This window comes from Sciurus vulgaris, assembly GCF_902686455.1.
Source record: "Sciurus vulgaris genome assembly, chromosome: 1".
Lineage (NCBI taxonomy): Eukaryota > Metazoa > Chordata > Mammalia > Rodentia > Sciuridae > Sciurus > Sciurus vulgaris.
In genome coordinates this window covers 160,507,936-160,528,859 of record NC_136461.1, presented here as the reverse complement: position 1 = coordinate 160,528,859, position 20,924 = coordinate 160,507,936, and the positions used below count along the sequence as shown (strand labels likewise).

Sequence of the window (20,924 nt, the reverse complement as noted above, 5' to 3'; positions counted from 1 at the left end):
GTTTAATTATAAATAACCAATCTAGACATGAGTGAGGAAGGGATTTCAAAATTCCACATAAATTTCCAAAGGCTTACATGCAGTGTATACTCTAAATTTTCTGCTATAAGCATCTTCCTTCTCCCTTTCTTCAAACCCCTGACACAGTCACATGCACCTTATTCCTTTGCTAGGTGCTCTAAAAGGAAGTTGCATTATTTTTACTGAAGCACATTATAGTACATCTTTAGGAAATGAGAAAATTAGAAAGTTGATTTATGTGCCATTTCAGTTTTAAAGAAAATTACAAGAATACTTCCCCCACCATAGTGAGATTTTGTTAAGTGTGCAATTATTGCCTTAATTGGAGTACAATTGCCTGAAGGTGAGTTTATGCCTTTTACATGATCAAACACACACATAAAAGATATGATCGAAAATTGGAAATGCCTTGGGTTTTGGTTATTGGATAATTTAAACATTTTTATATACCATCAGATGACAAGCAACTGTAGTAGATTCCACTTTTGCAAATAATATTAGTGTACGATAGAAATTCATTTAAGGATTCTATTTGCTTTTATTGCTAAGCTTTCTATATACTTTAATTTTATTCTATTCCTGCTGTCAGATATTTTATATTATTAGAATATAGAAACAGTTAAGGCAACGTAACACAGCCAACTGATACAATTAAACATAAGTAACACATTAGATTTTTTAAAACTAAACCATTCCAGTACACCCTACTGTGTTCATGCCTGTATAATTATACATCTTCTGACTTGTCTCATGTAATTCACAATTTCTTCCTGCTGCTTAATCGCACACTTCAGCAAGTACATTTTAGGGGGAGAGACTCAGTACAATTTTTCTGTGAATCTTTTATTTGCCATATGCATTAAGGCAATGATTACCCACAAGGGAGAAAAAATGAGGGAGTGTATAAAAGATACAGGAGTAAAGGTACAAGATGGTTTTCAAGTATGTGCATAATTTAGATTCATTCTTGTAGGAGGAAAATCATGAGGAAATTAATCAGTGATGTATTTGTAGCCGTCACACAATCATTTTTTATAAGAAAAAAGTAATGGTTGTATGTTGATTCTTAGTCATAAGAAAGAACTGGGATCAAAAAGCAATCAGGCATAGGGAATCAAACTGGCAGTACTACCCCCTCATAGCTTTCTGTGGGGCATAAAACTTCTTTGAATGAGAAAACAATGTTAGTTTTCAGGTCTTAAGTGAAAACAAACCAAATAATAAATTATCACACTAAAAATTACATTTCCATTGTATCTTGGCTTTTTGATAGATTAACAGCTGCTGATAATCTTTCTGTTTTTAAAACAAGTGATAACATCTAAACACATCACAAGGAATAATGGAAAAGCTCAAACTTGGACTATAGAATAAGTTAATGTTACCTGTCTGTGATGGTAAGTAAAGTCAATGACAGGCCATTTGGGGTTCAATATGGTAATGTTTACTTTACACAATCCAAGAGCTAAAGTGCTAAAGAGTTGGATTTACCAGAGAAAGGTATGACTGGAAAGCTTTCCATAGGAGGCATATTGCCTTACTACAGACAGTTTTATTTTAAGACCGATGCTTAGCTAAATCCTGGTGGTTTTCAGTTCTATAATCATCTCTGTTGTGGACTTTAGGCCAGGTTAACTGTGCTGCTCCTTCTCAGAAAGAATCAGTTCCTTTGGGGTGGACTGCAGATGACTCTTTTAACCCTTTGAAACTGTACCCGTAGTGAATCATGTTACAAATACACTCTGGAGCAAGAAGTTTGGCAATGAATATCCTGCTGAATATTCAGCTTGTCATTCCAATTAATTCTTTCCCCTCATTCTGAACTATTTTATTTTCCCCTGAGAGTTGTAATTGAAATTGGATGAATAAATAGAAGTTTTAGGCTAGCTTCCCAAGCTTTTCAATAGACTTCCAGGAAAGAAAATCTATCACTCCTAGAAAAGCGAAAAGAAACTGTCCAGTGATCATGCCTGAATGAAGGATGCTGAGCTGGACTGAAATTGCATTTGATCTGTTTCTCTGTTGATTTTGTAAACCTTTCCGAGGGTTTCCATAGTAACAAGCGAATTATCCCCTCTCCCCTCAACATCTTTCAAGCATGTTACAGGGATAAAGAGAAAGGTTAAGGGAAAAAGAACTATAGATTCTTTTCTACTACCAGGATGTATCTGAAAAAGTCATGATTAGTCTTTTAAGAAATCAAGTATGTTTACCCACCACAGTCATATGAAAAAGTTGGGTCAGAATCTACTTACATCTCTGATGTCTGCGTTTGCTCCTGTACATGGTCATTCTGAAAAAAAAAATCCGACTTTCTAAGAAGTAATTGGTTTGACCACGGAGACAAAGAGACGGGTTGTGCTCCTGCTTTGCAGTAAGACTGTTGCTCACTGACAGAAGGTAACCAGCAATCACACAGTGAAAGCCAGGGTAATACCATTCTCATAAAATTACAGGGGAGATGCTATAGTCTGTAACTACTCTATCTAATGCAAATCTTTTAGAGAAAATTGTATTGCTTATGTCTTTTCCCAACCAATATCAGTTAAGCTTTCTGGTAAAATCTGCACTATTAAAGTACTCTGCTTTAAGCAGTGTTGAATTAAGAATAGATTCATATGCTTAGCAAGAATAGTAAAACAAAATCTAAATATAAAAACCCTTGTTTGGTATTTATAAATATCAAAAGCTATCCTTTGGATTTATTTTCCTTTTAGCCCCTTAAGAATATTGAGATTTTATTTTATTCTGAAACTGCTAAATTCTCCTTCTCTGAAGACCCCTTTACACTTTCTGTATTCAATTACTGAAGCACTTATCACTTTTAGTTTTGTCTATTTCCTCAAATAGACTTTACTTTTAGGCAAATTAAGAATTGCATGTTTTCACATTTGTATTCCCAGAGCTTAACATTGAAGGGACACAGGATGGAGTCTCAGGTTCAGTAAGTGCCCACTATGTGCACTAAGTCCTCTTGCTTTTCCAGAAACTTCTGCTCACCCTCATCTGACTCTCTTCTCAGAGAGCAATGCCTGGCACCCAGCAAAAGCTCAGGACACTCCAAAATGTATGACTTAAAAATATGTGCTAATTAGGGTGTCTGAAATCACTGCCCAATTATGTATTAGGTTTTACCTTCTAGACAACTAGCAGACATATTCAACTGTCAGAATTCATTTTTTTAGTGAGCAAATCCAGGATACCTACTGGTAGCTGGATGTATCATCTATGTGACCCTTCTTACTAGAAAGATTATTTCAGTTTAAAGAATATTTTTATACTTAAATAATTACGATATTTCATGATCACAGATATTAAGAATGACACCCGGTAGAGTTTTCAGCAGTATGTATTCTGTCCAGGATCCTTGATTTTTGACAGACTACACTCTTCAGTAAGACTTCAAAGACATCTATCATTATTTCCAACTTAAGGATATAGTCAATATCTATATTTCTCCACATAACCTAGCAGGATTGTCCTTGTTTTCTTTTACATTGAGCCTAACGTATTTTAGTAGGTCTTTCTGATTTACAAAAAAAAAAAAAAAAAAAAAAATGTAATTCACATTGCATAAACTCTTACCTGCTTAATTTTTCTCGTAACACTTAATGACCAACTGAAATAGTCTGTACATATTTGTTTTTGACATCTTTACCTATAAGAACATATGCTTCCTCAGCACAGAGCTTTGCAGTCTTTAGTGATATATATCTAGAGGTCAGATCAGTGCCTGGCACAAAGAATATAAACTTTAATAAACAATTTTAAAATATAAAGTGCATACAATTATAAATTCTTATTTTTTTGATGAATTCAGTCAATAACCAAATATGTGTTTATTGACTGAATTACTTTCTCACTTACTGCAAGTACTTGTCATTTCACATCTGTTTTCTGGTCCCAAGGTCAATTTGAATGAGTGCTCTGATATAAATGAAATTATATATGAATAGGGGTAAAGATGTATTTTTAAATTCACTGAAACAAAGTTATAGCCAATCAGCAATGTATCCTTTATAAAAATTACTTGTTATTTTCTTGGACAAGATACCATAAAACCATCAAATCATAAAAACCATTGCAATCCAACAATAGTAAAACAGAATTTGTCTGACATATGATGTGAATAAATACAGTGTTGATGACTACTAGGGAGTAATAGTTTGATGACATAATGACACAGATTGCCATTAATTTTAGCATTGATATATGATTATATACACTCAAATTTGTAAATTTTCTCTTTTATATTATTAGTTCTCCATTATCTATAATTAATATCAATCTGAACATTTTTTTACAAACACCATGCAACACTTTAAATAACTTCTTTCACATATATAACAACCTTGTGCCCTACCAATCACCACACATACCAGATGCATGCTAAACAAGTAGCCTGGCTCATCTATGTTTGAGCCTCATACTAGGGTTGACTTTCTCAGGCTCCAGAAAGGGAATATGACCTTATCAATCTTTTTTACATTTCTTTTCTCACCTCAGGGCATATATGACATCTACTCCTGAACCTTGTATCTGGTCCTAATGGCTTAAATCTGGGAAAGCTTTAGGTCAGCAAAATGGAGGATCTCAATTATACCTGGTGAATAAAGGGCAAGCTCATGGGCAGTGCAGTAGGCAGGTGAGAGGTAGGCAGGGGCGGTGGCTGAAGGAGAAGAGAGGCCTTGGGAAAAATGGAATGTGGGAAGCCTTCTGTCAGAAGAGTGGAGAGGAAGAACCTAAGGGTTAGGAAGGGCAGCTGAAGAGAGTGTACATGTCCAAGCAGCCTGGTCTTCTTTCTTTGTATTCTCTTCAAGAATCTTGAATGGGCTACAGTGTTTTGCCTTCAAAATCAGCTTTATGCTTCTAAATGTCAAAGGCTTAAAGAAGACTTAGTTAACCAAGTACCTATCTACTCCCTGCAATCTAGGTGTCCTTCAATAAAATCCGTCTTCATGTTCCACACTTGAAATTCAGTGTCGATAAACTGGGATGAATAAATTCTCATCTAAAATCAAATGATTACATCAGTATCTTTCCTTTTTTGTTTGAAGGAACATGTTAACAATAATAGAACTGGACCTTTTAATAGTTATGAATAATGTGTAGAAAAAGAAGGAAGGAAGGAAGGAAGAGAGGAAGGCAGTGAAAAAGGGAGGAAGGAGAAAAGAACGTGTGTGTGTGTTTGTGTGTGTGTGTGTGAGAGAGAGAGAGAGAGAGAGAGAGAGAGGTGACTGTGAGCTAAATATACATCATATCACATAATCTTCATAATCTTCCAAACAATTCTGTTACTCAGATATTTCTATCCTAATTTTAGATATGGGGAAACTTTGGCCAAATGAGGACAAGTACAGCTTTTGGTCAGAGACCTTGCATGACTTAGAGTTGTTGAGAATACTTTATTGGAAACAAGGCCAATATGATTTCAGAACTGAAGTAAGTCAGTGCTCTGGGTAGCTTCTGAAAGAAATGTAAAAGGGACTCCACAGAGTCACTGGTAATGTACTGAAATCAAGGAAGTCATGTTTGGTGAAACTCAACACAGGGAGTGAGCGCAGTGTGGTTTAATAACACCTAACATTGGAAGAACGCTCAAGTGCTAGACTCTTCTAAGTTTTGTAGGCTCTGTCTCCTTAGAACTTAAAACAACCTTATGATGCATGTATGAATCCATGCATCATTGTCCTTAGCATCCTCATTTTATGCGTGAGTACAGTGAGCCCAAGAGATGAAGTCTCACAGAGAGAAAGATGCCCTGCTTCAAGGTGGGCTGATCTTTCTCCAGAGACAGGGCATTATAACACGCCATCTGAGGTTGAAGGGATACTTCCAGAAATTGTGTAGGGAACAGGAGATGAGGCCCCAGAAAGATCATACTCCATAATAACTAGTGATGCTAACTTGTCTTCTAGGAAGGGTAACTATAATTCATTGCAGGGGTTTCAGCTTGCCAGCAGGGACTTCTATGTTGCAAACCAGAACTGGCTGATTGGATAACAGGTTGGCTCAGCTCTAAAGGAATGGTGACTTTCCTCTTACATGTGTCCTTGTCTGCCACTCTTCCCCACACCCTAGCCCTTAACCTTATCTTCAAATAAAACAGTAAACAAAAATTTCCAGAATACCAAAACTACCAAATTATTAGCCAATCCATGGTTCTGACATCCATATCTAGTCTTAAAATTAAAATCTGTAATTTTCATAAAACTTTAAGGATCTCATCAAGATACAGTGTACACAGAGAACAGAAATATCAAACTTGAACTATGTAATGCCTGCATTTCAGGAAACTGCTAAGATAATGAAATGTTAAACCTAAAATGGTATAGCAGTTACACTACCCAAATTTCTCATTTGCAGACAGAGGTCTGCTACACAACAGATGGCTCTTACAAGTTTGCTGTGGAGGGAAACAGAAGGGAACTGAAACAGATAACCTCAAGAAACTTGTACCAGGGATTTCCAATAGGGACTCAAACTGGGGAATCCCTCAAATTAGCCCAAAGATTTTTTCCTTAGTCACACAATCTTGAAAACTATTTCCTTAAGTGATTTGAATGGTATCTCAACCTCCTTTGGTCAGTTTTTCTCAGGTTTGGACAGTTACCCCAGTGAACCTTTCTCATATGTCAATCTTATCCCTCAACACTAGGACACACAGGCGGGAACCTTCTCTTAATTTCCCTAGTCATCATGCCAGCTGCACTTGTGGTAACCCTGCCTGTGGGCTTCCCAGACAGGAAAGTGTCTGCTTTATTAAACTATTTCCTTGCTAGTAAAATTCCTATAAATTATTGACATCAACCTCAAGTCATTTCAGAGACAACAAATAATTTTCAATCCTAGCACAATCATTAATCCAACTTTTCAATGATTTACACACACACACACACACACTCACACACACACGAGTTTCTTCACATATTTATATTAAGTTCTTGCCTTCTTGCCACATGACCTGGAATTGAACCCACATCTATTCACCCAAAGTCAAGAGCCTCTTAGTAGTAATCTAAAAATAGACTAAATATTCATTGCCTATTATAACAATTAGATAGTCTTCTTGTCATTTCAACTAGCATCTCATTTTACTTTAGTAATTCTCTGTATTTATTATTGTTTTTTTTTTTGAATTGGAGGAAATATACAGCTTTCTTATGTTAGCTTCAGTTGGAGGAAAATAATAATTTTCAGAATAATGCCTTTTTATCCTTCATTATTGTTGTAAGTGAAATAAGAAAACAAATCAATTTCTTACTCCTTGGTTTGGTTCATTAAATTTTAAAAATGTATCTGGAAAAGGCTTTCTTTCATTTTTTAAAGAAACTATAATTGGATTTAATTATTAAGTCTTTATTCATTTCTTGGACTTTCTCCAGTTTCTTCTTCTCTAATATCAAAGAAGTCTTTGCAATTATTAAGTTTTTGAAATATTTAGTACTTACAAATATTAAACAAAACTAAAATGTTTCTCCTTTATAGCTCATGTTACAATTGATCTTATTTTCACTGAATCTCCTTAGAGGTAATTGTTTTGATCATTCTCTCTTTTGTTGCTTTCCTCTGAATGGGTTTCAGTCAATCTTATTTGAGTTTCATCTCTCTGTCTTTTTTAAGCCTAAATTTCATTATTTAGACTTAGCTATATCTTCTTAGTTGCCTTGTTTCCCCCCTTTGTCCTCCCCTTTTATATTTAGGTAATTTACTGTGTTTAAAAGATAGTGGAATTCTTTTCTCTTTATTTTTTGGTATTGGGGATTGAACCCAGAGGCATTTTGCCACTGAATCACACCCAAGTCCTTTTTGTTTTTTATTTTAAGACAGGGTCTCACTAACTTACTAAGGTTGGCCTTGTACTTGCCATCTTCTGGTTCAGCCTCCTGAATTGCTGAACTTACAGGTATGTGTGTCACAGAATCTGGCTGGAATTCAGTCCTTTTGCAGGGGTCTAAAATGGTTAATGGTTATAAAAGAGTTGGAAAAGTAGAGTAGGCACATACAATTAATCTTGGATTTCCTAAAAGGTATACTTAAAATTATGCAGGTGGTGTGATGGGGCACATCTATAATTCCAAAGACTAGGGAGGCTGAAGCAGGATTGAAAATTGAGGCACATCTCAGCAACTTTGTGGGAGATTGTTTCAAAACAAAGAACCAGGGATGTGGCTCAGTGGTAGAGCACCCTGGGTTTGATTTCCATATCACTCCCCCCAAAGAAGAAGCAGCAGCAGGAGAAGGAGAAGAAAGAGAAGAAAATTATTTATATCTTTATAAATAGTCTATGTCTCTTCAACATGTTTTTAACAAATGTTGGCTAAGTTCTACATATGTAAAATGATCTTAGACCCAAAGGAGCACCAAGTCCCTAATAGCACCAATAGCCACATAAAAGGTACTACTGTCTGTAGCAAATTATCTCACAGGCATATGAACACAATGATAGAGTTCATTGGAGGTGTGTTTCTATGGTATGAATAATTATGACCCCCAAATTCATATGTTGAAGACTGATGCCAATGTGATAGCCTTTGTAGGTACTTCTTTTGAGAAATTATTAGGCCATGAGGGTGGAAGCTGCACAAGTGGGATTAGCGCTCTTATTAAAACAGACCTGGAGTGATCCCTAGCCCTTTCCAAAATGCAAGGACACAACAAGAAGTTGCCTTTTGTTATTCCCCAAGCAGTCCTTCAGCAGGCACTGAATCTGCCAGGACCTTGATCTTGGACCTCCTATCCTCTAGAACTCTGAGAAATAAATTTGCATCGTTTATAAGTCACTCCATCTATGGTATTTTACTATAGTAATCCAAGTGGACTAGATGGGCATAATGCAAGGGTTTGCAGTGCTATGCTCCCTGGAGACATTTTATTTATGAAGAACACTTCCTCAGTAGCCCACAACTCTAATCTTCATGTCCTAAGATGAAGGGATGAAGATAAGTTAATAGATATTAATGGTGAGAAATTAAAAGACTCTGACAGCATATTAGTTTCTGTAGATTATGAAAACTATGTGTGGAATTTTACTGTAACAGAGTTTATGAAATGAAATACATAGACTCTATCTATCCTCCATCTATGTATCTATCCATCCATCATCTACCTATCTCCTGTCTTAAAAGCCACACAAAGGTGTGTTGCAGAGCTACCCTAGTAAAATAGTGTCCTGGGGTGTTCAGAGTTTGAGTCATAAACAGTGGACAGATGATGGCTGGAGAAAACTCTTAACAAACCATAGAAGATTAAGGACATTGGTGACCAGCACGTGGCACTGAAGATAGAGGAAAACATCGTAGCAAACCTTTGTGGAGACATAAGGACCTGAAGACTCTATTCTTATTGTACATATTGCTGATTTCCCAGAGTATTTTTTTTTTTTTTTTTTTTTTTTTCTCATTCAAAATCTTCCCCCAAGCCTACTGTGACATTTTGTTTTGAGACTCTGAACCCGAGCATCTGGCGTCATCTTTCCATTCTACTTTTTTTCCCTGTGCCATGTTTTACCTACACTCAGCTTTCCATGTTTACTAGTTTTATATTATCATATGAACCAAATGTGGATCAAAAACATTTGAAAAAATATATGCAGACCTACACAGAGAATGACAGCTACTTACATAGCATTTACATGGTATTGAGTATTATAAGGAACCAAAGGATGATGATTTAAAATACACAGGAAAAGTGTGTAGGCTGCGTGTCAATACCATGGCATTTTATAAGAAGGGACTCTACCATCACAGATTTTCTTATCTGTAGGGGGATTTGGATTCAATCTCTTGTGGATACCAAGGGATACCTGAATGCTATGTTTTCATATCTATGTGGTAGTGGAGTCGGAATAGGGGCAGGTCATGAGGCAGCTAATAAATATGTGATAGTGAAAAGAATGAATGATACGATTTAGGGCTTTATGGTAGGATGCCTTGCATTTTCTGTATTAAAGAGTATATGTTATTATGGTTGGGATCATATATTAAAAATTATCATAACTGACTTCAGAGTCCACCAATGTTAGCTTCATAATGTAAGCAAGATTAAATACATATGAGGTATTTAATTAAAAGAGTTCACTGATTAATTACAGAAGCTGAATGGAATCATAAGCCTGGAGTGTTTACTTTGTGTTGGGGATCTTATTTATGTTACTTTAATTTAAAATAGCTAAGTGGGATAGGAGTGATTATCTCACTTTACAGATAACAGAACTGAGGCTCAAGTGTCAAGTTTGCAAAGCTGGTGAGAAGCCGAGCTTGTGTGTATAAGTTTGTGAACTACAAAAGTCATATATATAACCCATAAAATCACTATCTAATGTACTGAACAAGTAAATGTCAAAGAAATCAAATTTAGAAAAGAGAGAAGAGAAAATACTGTTTAGGATTTTACTTCCATTTGAATTTCGGAGGTTACTATCATTATTTCAGCAAACCTGATTTTTCTAGTGAACAATGGGAGAATAAGTTGATATAATGGAATGTTAATATTGAATGTATTTTGATAGTCACCTATTCTAGTGTTCTGGGTGAATTCTAGAGGTGCACATATTGCCCTTACAAAGACAGGCAAGGTATGGAAGAATGGAGCCCAACTAATGCATAAAGCCTATTGAAATTATGTATCTATATTGATTTGATGTCTCGGACGTACTTGGAAAACGTTCTTCAGGGAAAAAATTCAAACCGGTTAGAATGACCTCAGGAATTTGCCAATTAAAAATAGATAAAACTATGTCATAAACACGCACTTGTACACACATGTAAACACATATGATCTTGAAAATATTGGGCTATACATTAAGATGATTAGATCTTGGTTTAAAAATATAGTGCTTAAAATGGACAAAGACCAACACTAAGACTTGTGATTCTTTAAGGATTTTTTAAAAATACTAGCATAATTTTTATTTATGGATCACATTCAGTATACTTTGTTTTCTAATGATAACGTCAAAATTTTTGCTACAAAATTCATCAATTTCAATGTTAAATGTGTATAAAATATCTTAAGTATATATTAATAGAATTCATTTCAATCTGTCTACAAAACTAGTATGCACAGCAGTCCTGTCCTCCTAATTCTTTTTCTATTCATATTTAGTTATAATTATCACATTGATGAGCTACTTCAACCTGCTGAGTTGAATAGAATGAATTTTCAGGTATAATTTAGCATTACATAGCCCAAGGGTATTTCAAGCATCCATCTCCAATTTTCATTTTGTGTGTATTTGTGTCTGCTAAAGGGCTCAGAAGCACCTGGATATTCTTTGACCTCACATATGTGTTTCAAAGACAACTATTTGAATAAACTCTGCATTTGCTATTACCAGCACAGCAGTATGTGAACAGTAAATATGTAAATGCAATTCAAGATTCTCTTACCATCATAAAAACCAGTTTTAAATGTTTACTTAAACGTCCTTGGATACAGAAGCAGGAACTACGGAAGGAAAAAAGAGTCTCAAATTTTATTTTCAAAACTGTCTCCTTTAGTTTAGTGAACACTAAATCTCATGTTAGCTTTAAATCACTCCTTGGACAGCTTTAGAAAGTGCACCTGGCAAGCACAGTAAATGAGTCATTAAGGGTCTCACAACATATGAACACATATGTGTAGCATGTCACAAGGTGATTATTTAATTTTCAAAACTTCTGATTCCCAATTTGTAAGCCCATTTAAAGAAACATTTGTAAGAAAGTAGTATAACAAAGAGCCAGAATTTCTGCTTGTAAATTCCTGATCCTGATTCAAAGAGAAAAAAAATGTTTTGCTGTTGATGTTTTTCTAGGGTTGATAATGCATGGTTTCAGCGACTTATGTCCCCACCTGGTTCAGACTAATCTGATTTCTTTGTTATAAAATTTAAGATTGCAACATGAACCCTCGCTGCAACTAAATTAACTTTAATTGTTTCATATATTGAATACATACACTTTGCACAGTGAAATTGTGCTAGCTGGTTGGTGTAATGGTGACCAAAAATAGACATGGTTGCTCGTGTAGTTTTTGTTTTAGTGGAGAATACAGATATTAGTCAAGTGACCCCATAAGTGAACATATTCTGTAAGTTCACATATAGGTTCTCTGAAATTAATTTTGTGGTCCTGTGAGAGGGTATAAAATAAAGCCCTTAAGAGTGAAGAGTCCACTCTTCTCTGAGACTCTGGGAGAATTGTTTAAAGAATATAGTCACAGGTGACCATGATTATTAGAAAATTACTGAAATTGGTGAAAATTTCAGAGGAAATAACTGATGTAAGAACAAAATGATAAGATTTCATCCATATTCAAAAAAAATGTTGACAAAAGCCATTCTTGTGCTGAGGTTGTTACCAACTCATACAGTCCTAACAAATGTTCATTACTCAAATTAAGACAAAAATATTAGTCAATAGAATTCTATACCTCTTTGCTTCATGCAACATTTAGTTATTAAGGACATACTTGTACAAGTTACAAGAGACAGATAAAAATAGTGATGATCTTTACCTTGAAATTCTATTTATAATGGATATGATGTGGATTCTAAAGTTTTCAAAAGAATGTTTTACTAAAACTGTTAGTTGAACTATGTATTTTTGTAAAAAGGGTTGGATGTTTCTTGTACCCTGACACTAAATGATGGTTCCAGTTTTGCTGAAGTGGCATCTGTGGTGATAGATGACTTTGTAATATGTCAATAAATATATGACAAGCCTTAATTACCTATGTATAACTGAACGCAGTATTTTGGGAAATTTTAGAGGAAGCAGAATGAATTGTCTCTGTCTTAGAAGATATTATAAAAACAAAAGCCAAAATATGAGAGTTGGTGACCATAACATGAAGGGGTTAGTGATAGCTGCCTGAATATACTGAAAACTCTTGAAAGACTGTGCAAAGGCCCAACACATTACACAGAAACGGTGTTTCACAAATGTGGCTGAAGAAAATAGGAATTCATGAGAAGATCAAATCAAAGCATTTTGGTTAATTACCCTTCTGTTCAACATTATCCAATACCTGACATTATTATGTTTTTCCTGAAAAGTTCATTACTTGATTTCTATGCCACTCTTTCCCACTCTTCATTTCCAAATCCATTTTTATACATCAAATATCTGTGTAAAACTGCAGATTCAAATTCTATAACTGCTATAAAAGTGGTGGTTTAAAAATTCAAGTCTGGAGCCAGACTCTGTCAGTTTATTTGAATTTCAGTTCTGCCACTTACTAGCTGCGTGACCTTGGTTAGATTGCTTTATAGTTCCATATCACACTTACCTCACCTGGAAATGTTTCTTCATCTATTACATACTCGCTGGACTTTTGTAAGAATTGAATGATTTCATATATAAAAAGTGCTTAAAACAGTGACTAGCATAATCATTAGTTGTTATTACTATATTTTCCCATGTAGATGTTTAAAAAGCATATGCAATTGAACATGCGCAAAAATATGTGCACTGGGATATATATCTATTTCAGTGTTTCTAGCTAGATGAGATCATACAAGAAGAAAATAATACATTAAGCATGGTTTGGATCTAGAATAGTGCCCCAAATCTCATGTGTTGAAAGCATGGTCCCCTACAAAGGAAGATTCAGAGGTGGGGTTTTTAGGCAATGATTGAATCATGAGGGCTCTGACATCATCAGTGGATTAATCCATTTGATGAACTGCTGGAAGGAGGGGCCTGAAAGGAGGTGGGACCTACAGTGAGGTGGAATCTAGCTGGAGGAAATAGGTCACTTGAAGAATGCCCTGGAAGGGTTTAATCTTCTTTCTGACCCCTTCCCACCCGCTCTCTCTATGCTTCCTGGCTGCCATGAGCTGAGAAGCTTTCTCTGCTGTGCCCTTCTGCCATGATGTTTCTGCCTTGGAGTCAGCTGACCATGAAATGAATCCTCTGAAACCATCTGCCAAAATAAATCTCTGGTCTAAGTTGTTCTTGTTAAGTATTTTGGTCACAGTGACTAAAAAGATGAATAACAGTCAAGATGTCTGTCTTTATGCCAGTTCCACGCTATTTTGAATAGCATAGATTTGCAATATATTTTGAAATTAAGTAGCAGGATGCCTCCACCATTTTTCCTTTTGCTTAAAAGCAAATTAGCTATTCGAGGTCTTTTGTGATTCCCTACAAATTAAAGAACTGTGTTTTTCTATTTCTGAGAAAAATTCCATAGGGATTTTGATAGAAATTCTATTGAAATTGTACATTGCTTTGGGTATATGGACATTTTAACAATATTAATTCTTCCAATCTATGAACATGGATTATCTTTCCATTTATCTGTGTCATCTTCAACTTCTTTCGTGTTTTATAGTTTTCAGTGTACAAATCTTTCACCACCTTGGTTAAATTTACTCCAGAGTATATATTTTTCATATAATTATAAATGGGTTGTATTCTTAATTTTTTTTTGGATAGTTTGCTGTTAGTGAATAGTACACTACTGATTTTTGTATGTTGACTTTTTTTATCCTGCCATTTCACTGAATTCATTTATCAGTTCTAACATATTTTGGGTGGAATGTTTAGGATTTTGTAAATATGTAAGATCATATCATTAGCACACAGAGAAAATTTAATTTCTTCCTTCCCTAGTTGAGTACCTTTTCTTTTCATGCTTAATTGCTCTAGCTAAGACTTAGAGTACTATGTTGCATAGAAGTGGTGACAGTTCTTGTTCTTGATCTTAAAGGAAAAGCTTTCAACTGTTTACCATTAAGCAAAATGTTATTTGTGGGTTTGTCATATACACCCTTTATTGTGTTGGGGTATATTACTTTAATACCTAATTTATTGAGAGTTATTTTTAATTATCATGGTTGTTGATTTTTTTCTGCATCTGTTGAGATGATCATATATTTGTTTTTCAGTTTGTTAATATGGAGAATCACACTTATTGATTTATGTATGTTGAACTCTTGTTATATACTAGAGATAAATCATGATGAATCCTTTTAAGCGTTGTTGAATTCAATTTGCTAGCATTTTTTTTGAGAATTTTTACATCTATGTTCATCAAGAATATAAGCCTGTATTTTTCTTTTCTTGTCGTGCCCTTTCCTGGCTTTGGTATCATACTAATGCTGGCCTCATAAGATGAGTTTGGAAGTATTCCCTCCTTTTTACATTTTTAATTTATTTCCAGCAACCACCAATATCTGAGATATACTACTTGCTTTTCAAATATTTATGAAATGAATGAATGTATTAGTCTTTCTGCTATTAAAATTACCATGCAATTAGTGGCCTAAAACAATACAAATTCACTCTCATAATCCAGGAAGTTATAAGTTTAAAATGAGGTATTGGTTAGCCTACATTCTTTATGGAAAATTCATTGGAGAATGTGTTTCCTTGCCCTTTCCAAAATCTAGAGGCAACCTGCCTTCCTGTCTCATGGCCCTTCCTCTATATTCAAAGTGTGTCATTCTCACCACTGGAATCCATCACCATTTCTTCTTTTTCTTGTTTGTGTCTTTCTGTTACAAGGATCCTTCTGTTTTTCTGTAATCAGTGATTGCATTAATGCACCTGAGAAATCCAGGATACTTTCCAAATTTTAAGGTGCTTAGTTTAATCACACCACATCTGCAAAACCTTTTTTTGCCATATATGGTAAAGAGATTAGGATGTGGACATCTTAGAGAGGCAATTATTCTGTCTACCATAGTGTGTGCTCTGGCTTCTAAATACTCATTCATGTTCATTATATACAAAATATATCTCCAGAATTCTTAACCCACTAAAGCATCAAAGTTCAAAATCTCTTATTCTCTCATTACTTCAAAAGTCTGAAATATCATCATCTAAATAATCTAAATCAGGTATAGGTGGAACTCTGAGCATGATCCTTCCTAGGGTAAAATCCTCTCTATCTTTGGATTTGTGAAACTAGAAAGTTGTCTGTTCTTAAATTCCAAAGGTGGTACAGGGATAGAATACCAACTATTGACATAAAAAGTTAAAACTGTTAGCAGAAAATAGGAGAAAATAGAAGAAATAAGGAGTCAACATACCAAAAAAAAAAAAAAAAAAAAAAATCCAAGTAGGAAAATTTCATTAGGTTTGAATGTCTTGGAACAGTCCTGCATTGGTTCCTCAGACTTTATTTCCATCTTTAAGCAATGCATGATGTATTTAATGGCTCCTGTTGAATTAATTAAATCTATGAGAATAAAACCAATGGGTTGCATGAGATAACAAGAAGTATGAATCAGTCTCTGTTCAAAAACAATTCACAACTTCAGGGTCGGAGACATAGCTTAGTGGTAGAGTCTGCTTATCATGCACTGGACCCGTGTTTAATCCCTGGGGGCGGGGTGGGGGAGGAGTTTATAACTTCAACTGGGAAGACAATTATTGAAGTCCCAGACTTTTCTGTGTGGTACTCATGCAAGTAAAATTTATATTGAAATACAATAAACATAGAGAAGCATTAAACATCAAGCTTAAAACGTTTAAAAGTGAACACATTATATAACTAGTACCAAGAAGGAGAAATTGACACCTTCCTTTTCCTTCCTAAAATTAGAATATTCAAACTAATAACACCACAAATAAGTTGTATCCCTGTTTGAATTTTATATAAATACAATCATACCATTTACTCTGTTGTTTGGCTTTATTTTTGCTCAAAATTATTTGTCTGATATACCAGAATATTGATGGTTGCCACAACTGACTAGCTATTTTCATATGTATATAGTATTTGTTATATCAACGTACCAAAATTCATTTGTCCATTCTATTATTAATGGCCTTTTGGATGGTTTCTAGTTTGAGGCTATTAGAAATTGAAGGTTATGGATAGAGTTGTCATTTATCATCCTTGGTAAGTATGTGTATTCATTTTTTAGAGTATTTTTATTGAGTATAGAATTATCAATTTATAAGGTATTATACAATAAGCCTTAGCAGAAACTGGAAAGACCTTGCCTTGATTGTTATAGTTTTATGTTTTCCAAAGACTGATAAAATATCCATTTGCATTAGCAGTGTGTAAAACTTCTACTTCTTCTACATATTTTGCTAATGCTTGTCAGTATATTTTCTTTTTGGTGTGTATTTACTGGGATATCACTCTAGTTTTATTTTGCATTTCCTTATTGACTACTGAGGTTGAATACCATTGGCGTTTTGGTCATATGTATTTTCTTGTTTCTTACGTGCTTTTTCAAGGTTTTCCTCATTTCCTTGTTGAGTTTTCTGTGGTGTGTATGTGTGAGAGTGTGCGTGAGTGAATGTGTGCTTGCGTGTGTGCCTGTTCCATTTACTTAGCTTGTAGGAATTCTTTACAAATTCTGGATAAGGGTCCCTTGGATATTTACATATCTTCTTTCACACTGTTGTTTTCTCTTGACTCTCTGAATAATGCATTTCATAAACCAAAGTTCTTATTTTTAATGAGGTACATGTTTTCATTTTTTTTCTCCTATGGATATTATTTTTGCATCTTTGAGAAAACTTTGCCCTCACCAACATAATGAAAATATGTTTTTATGATTACTTTTAGAAGCTCAATAATTGTGTACTTTGATTTCCAAACAAATTGTGATTAATATTTATGTATGGTATGTGGTGAGGGCTCAAGATCATTGCTTTCTGTAGGGAGAACCAATGGACTCACAAAGACCATCCTTTCACCATTTGTAATATCACTTTTGTTTCTAATCAACTGACCATATATGCATCAATTTATTTCTGGATTCTACATTCACTACCCTTAGTCTATTGGTTTATTCTTATACTACTCTTGCACTGCTTAATTATTGTGGCTTTATAATAAGTCTTGATGTCTAGTCATGTTAAGTCTACTTTTTTATTACTTCATGATTGTTTTCTTATTCTCACTCCTTTGTATTTCCACATTAAATTTTAGAAAAAAAATCATCATTTTTGATTTAAAAGAGTATTGAAATTTTATTAGAATTATATTGGATCTATAGATTAATTTGATAAGGTTTGATATCTTAAGTCTTCAAATCCATGAGCAGATTTTGGAGGTTTCAGGAGAGAGATCTTCCCAATTTTTCATTAGATTTATTCTGTCTGAAATATTGGAATTTTATAATGACATTTTATAAGACATCCATTTAAAATTTTATTTTCTGTATTTTAATTTGCTATTCCCGATATATAGATAGAAAGAAAAATGACTATACTTTGATCTTGTGGATTGCTTAACTAATTATAATTGATTAATATGGACTCTATTGCTTTATATTTTCTATGTATTCAATCAAGTGATATGTAAAAAAAGGTAGTTTTTATTCCTCTCTGCAATGATTATGACCTCCAGTGTAATACTGAATGTTAGTGGTGAGACTGAATATATTTTTCTCACTCTTGATTTCAGAGCAAAGAGTTTCAATCATTCATCGCTAAATACCATGTGCTTATGTGCATATGTTTATTTTCAGAAGCTTCTTGTTATCTACAGGATGTTCTCGTCTAGTTCTCCAACAGGTTTTATCATAATTGGATACTGAATCTGGTCAGATGCATTTGCTGCATCTACTGATGGAGGATTTTTTTTTCAGATCTGCATTTCTAGAACATTCCCAATGTGATCATGATGTTTTACCCTTTTTATGAATAACTGCATTTGATTTGCTAATATTTTGCTCTTGTTTAGGAATTACACATCCATTCACAGGAGAAAGCTTGGAATGTTTCCTCCTCCAGTGATTTTAACTTGTTTTGGGTGTGCTTTCTCTCTGCCTGTAATGTCCTTTTCTTATCTTTCCTCCAGGTAGCTAGACGTGCTCTCTTCTGTGGTTCTCATGGCACCAGAAGCAGCCTTCTTTATAGGCTTCACCACCTTCCCACAACACTGGGAGGGGAGGAAGAAAGTCCAGCCACATGGGAGGTGCTCAATTCATCTCCCTTAAATTAAATGGGGCTGTACTTAGTTCCTTAGGAAAATAATCAGATAATGATGTGGAAGTCTTACTCTTCATTTTTGAATCTTATTATATTCTTTCTCAATTCATTCTCAGTTCAACTACTTAATGATGAAAATAAACTATTCTTATTAAAATGCATAGTTTAATTATCTTCTAGCAAAGAGATTTTGAGAGCTAAAGCATAGTTTATACTTTCAGCTAGCCAAACATGGCTAGAATGCCCCAGATTCAATCTCCAGAGAGATAGATGAAGAAAAAAACCACTTGGTGTCATCCAGAATTCCATGCTTTATACTTGACAGGAACCAAAGTCCCTTTGGCTTTTCTTCAGTAGTAGTTCATCACAAGTCCATTTATCATCTCTAGATATCTTATAAAGTTATCTTGACAAATAACAGAAAATGTTTGTACTCCAATAAAACTGAAGAAAGCAATTTTAACTTTTAGGTTTAATAAATACCAACCATGTGGAAATTCTCCAAACAGTGCTTTGACTTGTCTGTAAAATGTTATAACTACAAAATGCTTACAGAGGCTAGATTTCTTTTTCTCCAAACCTCAAAAAAAAATCACTGTTACAAAGATAAGAGTTTTATCAATCACGCCATTCTAAAGCAGTTATGTCATTTTTCTCACTGTGCATTCACATTTCTATGACTTTGCTTCAGTGATAAATTTCTTAAAAAGAATGAAGTAACAGATGTTTTCTCTAAAATCTGGATTCTCACAAGTCAACCAGAATTTATATCCACTTTCTCCTCTTCATTTGATGTATTTGTTCTAATTATTTAATTTTTGGCCATAGGACTTAAAGACTGATTCCTACTTTTATGTTAGTTATATGAGAGAGCCAGATGACTTATAAAACCTTGTTCTTTTACACTAGTAATTAATTTTTTCCTTCATCATCTTTTTTTTGTTTTCAAATATTTTCTCACTTTATTGAGGTAATTTGCAAATAAAGCTGTATATCTCTAAGATGTTCAACAGGATGTTTTGATAAAAATAAACATTGTGAAATGAACATCACAGACTAACATGTCCACCACCTCATATATTACCTTTTTGGGGGCAATAATATTTAAGATGTACTCTCCTAGCACATTCCAAGTAAATAATACAGTATTATTAAGCACATTAACCCTGCAGTATATTAGATCCCCAGAACTTAATCCACATAACTGAAACTTCCTATCCTTTGACCAACATTTCATTTTCCCACCTCTCAGCCCCTGGCAATACCATTCTGCTCTCTGTTTTTATGACTTTGACTTTTTAAGATTTCCTTTGTCTTTTTGTGCCTGGCTTATTTCACTTAGCATCACATAATCTAGGTTCATCCATATTATTGTAAATGAAAAAAATTCATTCTTTTTTTTAAAGGTTAAATCTTTTCCTGTGTGTGTGTGTGTGCATAAATAAATGTTTTCTAAATATAAATATTTATGTATAGTATTATAATATATATATGTATATTTATCATTTTCTTTATTCATTCATTTAGTGATAGACACAGGTCTACTCATATTTTGTCATTATGAATAATACTGCAATGAACATGGTGTGAATAGTCTCTGAATGCTGATTTCATTTCCTTTGTGGCAATTACCCAGTTATGGGATTGGTAGCTCTATATAGTCCTATTTTTAGGGTTTTAGGGAACTTCCATATCATTTACTATATTTTGGGCACAAGAATTTGCATTCCTGCCAATAGGGTAAAAGGGTTTCCTTTTCTTCCCATACTTACCAAGTCTTGTTCTCCTTTGTCTTTTTGATAGTATCCATTATAACATGTGTAAGGAAATGTTTCATTGTGTTTAATTTGCATTTCCATGATGATTAGCTATTTTGAGTTTTTTTTCCACATACTTTTAGGCCATTGCATGTCTTTTGAGAAATGCCTTTTCAGATCCTTCACTCATTTTTAACTTTCTTTTCTTTCTTTCTTTCTTTCTTTTTTTTTTTTTTTTTTTGCTGTTAGGTTGTTTGAG

The 20,924-nt window shown here is 34.2% G+C and overlaps 1 protein-coding gene across 8 annotated transcripts in view; it reads right to left on the bottom strand.

Moving 5' to 3' along the window:
* The window catches only part of RALYL (RALY RNA binding protein like), a 654,354-nt gene that overhangs the window by 189,832 nt on the left and 443,598 nt on the right, over nucleotides 1-20,924 (bottom strand). The window contains exon 1 of one of the 8 annotated variants that reach the window (XM_079143834.1): nucleotides 2,277-2,398. The exons of the other annotated variants lie outside the window; for them this stretch is intronic. Within the exon in view, the coding sequence (XP_078999960.1) occupies nucleotides 2,277-2,313 (37 nt within the window). The 5' untranslated portion in view covers nucleotides 2,314-2,398. Of the gene's footprint in view, nucleotides 1-2,276; nucleotides 2,399-20,924 lie in introns of those variants that run through there. 8 annotated transcript variants of the gene reach the window in all.